Here is a 5477-nt window from a genome sequence, read left to right on the forward strand (position 1 = left end):
TATTCTCATGAGTCCAAACATTGCAGACACCTCAATCTGTCTCTGCCATGACAAGATGATATATACTTTGCTCTGCATATCCACATAATCTAGTACTCTGGTACACATTTAGCACACTTGCTATAACTGTTATTTCCAAACCTTTTGTATAGTGGCCTCACAGTAACAGGGAGGCGTGGAAAAGATGATAGATCTTGAGAGCTTGCTGCATGCAGAGGCCTTGGTTTCGAGTAGCAGCAAACCATTCATTTAGAATAATTTCATGTTTCCCTCCACCAATTCTCCATCCCTCCAGTGCTATTATCAGAGCACTTGTGGCAACATATTATTCAGAGAATGGCAGCTACTCTCTTGTTTCTTCAGGGCTGACAAACTGTTTTTTAATCTGTATTATTAGTTTACAACAAGAATTAAAAAACACTCCTCAGAGAAGCTGAAGATGATGCAAGTTTGCTCCTGTACAATTCTGTAGTCTGAACTGCATGTACTGATTGTAAAAAAAATATCTTCCTCCAGTTATTTTTAAAACTGAGTATCAAATGAACGAGAAAGTGAAAGGAACCGATAGATTTTCCCAAATCACACAAACCTGATGCACGTTGAAGTTTGAAAACATTTTTAATAGAAATAAAATTTTGTATAAAAAAAACTAAACATGCTTCACACACTTCATTAGTTTTCATGAGGTTTTACAAATACATAGTCAGATAGCCAGGCACTGTATCTTTTTGTACATTTTCCCCAATTTTAGGATATGTCAGGACATAAAGCAGACATCATCAATCTATTTAATAACATACATTAACTTGCCATTTAATTTGGTCAGCACTCACATTTTATTCTGCAACACAAATGGTGTTGAAAGTAATACAGAGGGAGGCATGAAGAGCAGCATTGAATTCACAACACAAATGACCCCACAATGTTTTTCCCATTAGACATTAGAGGGCTTTTACAGTATACTGCACAAAGCCAACTATTAATCTGTTCAGCAAGCTGAGGGTGATTGATAGAGATAATGTATACATCTGCAATTAGATTTTCGTTTCTTGAAAAGCCTTTCAACTTCCTGACACCTCCTCCTTATCATGAGAGTGCCTGAGGAGGACATGTATAGTAATGAATTTTCTCAGGAGCTGGTCCATTATGGATATCACCTTCAGGTCATACTGCACAATCCTCTCAAGGGCATACTTCATCTTAATTCCCCTCCTAATGGATCTGTACAGCTAAGCTTTACCCTTACACTACATGTGACCGAGAGAATAGCTGGTGGCAGTGATGGGGGGGGGGGGTCATCCTGGACGACAGCTTACAGTAACATCTCCTGGATAAAATACTGTTTATTTTAACCACGAGCCACTGTTTCAAAGCACATACAGGTATGCGGAGGGCAGTGGCAGCCTTGGGCTAGCTGGTAATACAAATCATGGCCTCACTTAAGCACAGATAAATAATCACTCACTAGACCTTCACCATTTGAGAACAGTTTTTAACGTACAACAGGCTCGGGCCCAAACAATTGTTAACAACGCTGCAACAGAGTTTTAAACGCATTCCAAAGATATTATTTTTTCTTTTTCTAATTTTTTTTTAAACGACACAACACAGGATGTTGAAACTGGCATGCTCAAAATCGGCAGAGACCATCTTTATATGTGTAGTCCTTCTTACTGACTCAGTGGGAGCCTGGAAGAGGGGAAAAATAAATGGTGTCTGGTACAGATTTGTTGCATTGTCGAGATGATCGCCATTTCCAGTCATCTGACTCATGAGACTGGATTACATTTAGAAATAAAAACAAACACAACCCTCCCCTCCCCCTTTAGAAATTCATGGACCATGTTTTCATGCCTTTTTGGTGTTGATTAATCCCTTGTGATGCCTTGAGGGTTTTTAAGATTAATTACAGTTTTCAAAACTGGCAGACGACATTGAGAACACCTGAACATATTCTTGATTTTTGTTCAGTTTCAGTCAGCACTGCTCAAGATGAAGGAGAAGTCTTTGAAAGAGGGCATAGCTGAAATGTAAACACTCAAAAAGTAAGGTCCATCCATCAGTCTCCAGGCCTCTGCCATGCAAGTATTTTTCTTTTTTCTTTTTTCTTTTTTTTGTGTATTCTTGTGAGGCAGACAGAAGATGGAACCTTGCAATTGTACTGTTATCTGTTCTGGTCCCCTGTTTTGTCCATCTCCGTGATCTCTCTCCTCGCCATGTCACGTCTTTGGGCAACGCTTCTGTGATCTCCTCCCGTACAATGACACATCCATTTTTTTTAAATGTTTTTATGCCGGCTGTGTAAAACTCTGCTGCATGTTTTTCTCCGTCAAGTTGGAAAATCCTGAATTATGATAAGAAGATTTGTCCCTTAGATTGCATGGTTGCTGTAGCTGATGTAGGTTTGCTTGGTTGAGAAAGCTGAAAGAGAAAAATGAAAGGGCAGGTTGAGAGTCAAACAGAGTCAAGGTGAACTATTGCAACCGATAAGTTGAGGAGGAAATCTGAAGGGCATATAGGTGTTTTGTTTGGCCTTGTTTTCCTTATGTAACCAAGTAACCTGAATGACATGAAAAGCAACCAATTTGTTCAGTTGCCTTTTACGAGGTGTCTGCTGGATGGAAAAGGGTGGTGAAAGTTGATAGTATTCTGTACCTTTTTTAATCTTTGACACTCAATACTATGACTTTTTGATGCTATTTTAAATGACATACAGTCATTTTGACGACTTACTATACTATCACATTTTTGTGGCATTCTGGGTAATTTTTGATGACATCCTATACTGTGACGTTTTTGTGGCATTTTGGGTCATTTATGACAACATACTATACTATGACATTTTTGGGTCATTTTTGATGGCATACTATACTGTGACATTTTTGTGGCGACATACTATGCTATGATGGTTTTGGGTAATTTTTGATGACATACTATATTATGACATTTTTGTGGCATTTGTGGACTTTTTGACAAACTACTGCACTGAAGTTTTTGGGTCATTTTTGACAACATACTACACTGTGACGTTGTTGTGGCCTTTTGGGTCATTTTTGACAACATGCTGTACTATGATGTTTTTGTGGCATTTTGGGTCATTTTTAACAACATACTATACTGTTTTTTCTGACGTTTTTGTGTTGTTTTTGACGACGTACCATACTACGGTGTTTATGTGGTCATTTTCAAGGAACTACTATACTGTGACGTTTTTGAGTAATTTTTGGCGACATACTACACTGTGATGTTTTTGTGGCATTTTTGAACGACATACTATACAATGACGTTTCTGAGTCAGTTTTGTCGACATACTATACAATGGCATTTTGGTGGCATTTTGGGTCATTTTTGATGCCATACTGTACTTGACATTTTTGTGGCATTTAGGGTCATTTTTTAGGAAAAGACATAGCTTGTTGAGATGCGTTGTGATATACAATGTCAAGACAAGGGCCAAATATGTCATAAAAATGGCTGAAAGGGACATAGTAAAGGTCAAAGACACGTCATGATATACAATGTTGGAAAAAGGCCTAAAAAGTAAGAATTTAGCATGTTTAAAAAATAGCCGAAAATGCCATAGTGTAGTATGTCTTAAAACTTTTTTGTCAGCCATTTTGACATGTCAAAAAATGTCTGACAAAAAAACATAAAACTGTCTTTCATTTACAAAAATCTGCAAATATCTTCTCTCATCCTTAGATCTGATCAGCTGTGAATGCATCAACAGATCAATTCTCCAACCCACCAATGACATTCAGTTGCTAAGGAGATAAAAAAAACTCTGCAAGCTGCGATGCATTCATGGACTCGCAAAAACCTCAGATATTAGAGTGACACCACAGACACCCCATCGTCGTCTGCTACCATCACAGATACTTGGGGTATGTATTTTTAGATGTTATTAATCACTGCATATCAAAATCAGTGTCCTTTGATACCAATATTTTAATTTTTGTTTACAAAATAACAATTAAAATGAATATTGTAAAGGCAGAAATGACAAGGACTGTCAAAGACACAGAATGTAATGAATACATAACAAGGAGAAAAATATTTGTAAAAAATTATTATTGTTAATATTACTGTTGAATATTGTTAAGACAGAAATGACAGAATGTTTATAACAGAGGACACTGAATGTAATGAATAGAAAGGCCTAACAAAAGAGAAAAAATCTACAAGAAAATATGTTTACTGTTAATACTACTGTTGAAAAAGACAAGAAATGTTTATGAGGACAGAGTGATTGTTATTAATAAAATAAGGAAAATATATTAAGATGTTGTATGTTTGATTTTTGAAAGTTGCCATTTTAATGTACATGTAATTTAAAGAAAAAAAAAGAAAATGCAGTAGGGGGTCCTCGGCATGGCAAAGTTTGGGAACCCCTGCTATAGTATGTTAGAAAACATCAAATTGTCTCATGTCAAAAAAATGGCTGAAATCGGCACACCATAGCATAGAATCTTGCAAAAATGCCCAAACCACCATAATATAGCACGTCCAAAAAACAACAGAAAATGCCATACTATAGTATGACATTCTAACATTCTATGCAATGGCGTGTCTCTGCACGCTATTGTATGCGGTTTTCAGCTGTTTTTGGGACATGTCATATTTTGACATTTTTCGCCGTACTATAGTATGGCATTTCCGGTCGTTTTTTCAACACCCTATGTTATGGTATTTTTGTCCGTTTTTGCAACATTCTATGCAATGGCGTGTCTCAGCATGCCATTTAATGCAGTGTTCAGCTGTTTTTGGGACATGTCATATTTTGACATTCTTCACCATACAATAGTATGTAGTAGTGTGCCGTGACAAGCCAGACACGTCTTTGCACAGAATGCTGTAAAAACTGCCAAAAACACCATGATTTAAAACGACTGGAAATGCCTTACTATAGTTTGGCAAAAAATGTCAAAATATGACATGTCCCAAAAACAGCTGAAAACCGCAGAAAATAGCATGCCAAAACATGCTATAGCATAGAACGTTAGAATGCTATACTTTAGTATGACATTTTCAGTTGTTTTTTCGACCTGCCATATTATGGTGTATTAGGTCATTTTTGCAACATTCTATGCTATAGCGTGTCTTGGCACGCTATTTTATGCAGTTTTTGACATACCATAGTATGGCATTTTCAGTCGTTTTTTTGACATGTTATAGTATAGTCTTTTTTTTGCTGTTTTTGCAATATTGTATGCAATGCCTTGTCTGGGGTGTCTCAGCACACTATTTACTGCGGTATTTTCAGCTGTTTTTGGGGACATGTCATAATTTGACATTTATCGCCATACTATAGTATGGCATTCTGACAGTTTTTTTCGACATGCTATATTATGGAACGGGGTTCGATCCGGGCGGGGGCCCTTCTGTGCGGAGTTTGCATGTTCTCCCCGTGTCTGCGTGGGTTCTCTCCGGGGTCTCCGGCTTCCTCCCACAGTCCAAAGACATGCAGCTCAGGTTAA

At 37.4% G+C, this 5477-nt stretch overlaps 1 protein-coding gene across 1 annotated transcript in view; it reads right to left on the bottom strand.

Moving 5' to 3' along the window:
* Nucleotides 1–599: 599 nt before the first annotated feature.
* Nucleotides 600–5477, bottom strand: part of LOC121949544 (metabotropic glutamate receptor 4-like) — a 240766-nt gene continuing 235888 nt past the window's right edge. Inside the window, exon 11 of the mRNA XM_042495264.2 lies at nucleotides 600–2421. Coding sequence (XP_042351198.1) covers nucleotides 2372–2421 — 50 coding nt within the window. The 3' untranslated portion in view covers nucleotides 600–2371. The remainder of the gene's footprint in view (nucleotides 2422–5477) is intronic.

This window comes from Plectropomus leopardus, chromosome 2 (genome assembly GCF_026936395.1).
Source record: "Plectropomus leopardus strain MGB_pleo_1.0 chromosome 2, ASM2693639v1, whole genome shotgun sequence".
NCBI classification, from domain to species: domain Eukaryota; kingdom Metazoa; phylum Chordata; class Actinopteri; order Perciformes; family Serranidae; genus Plectropomus; species Plectropomus leopardus.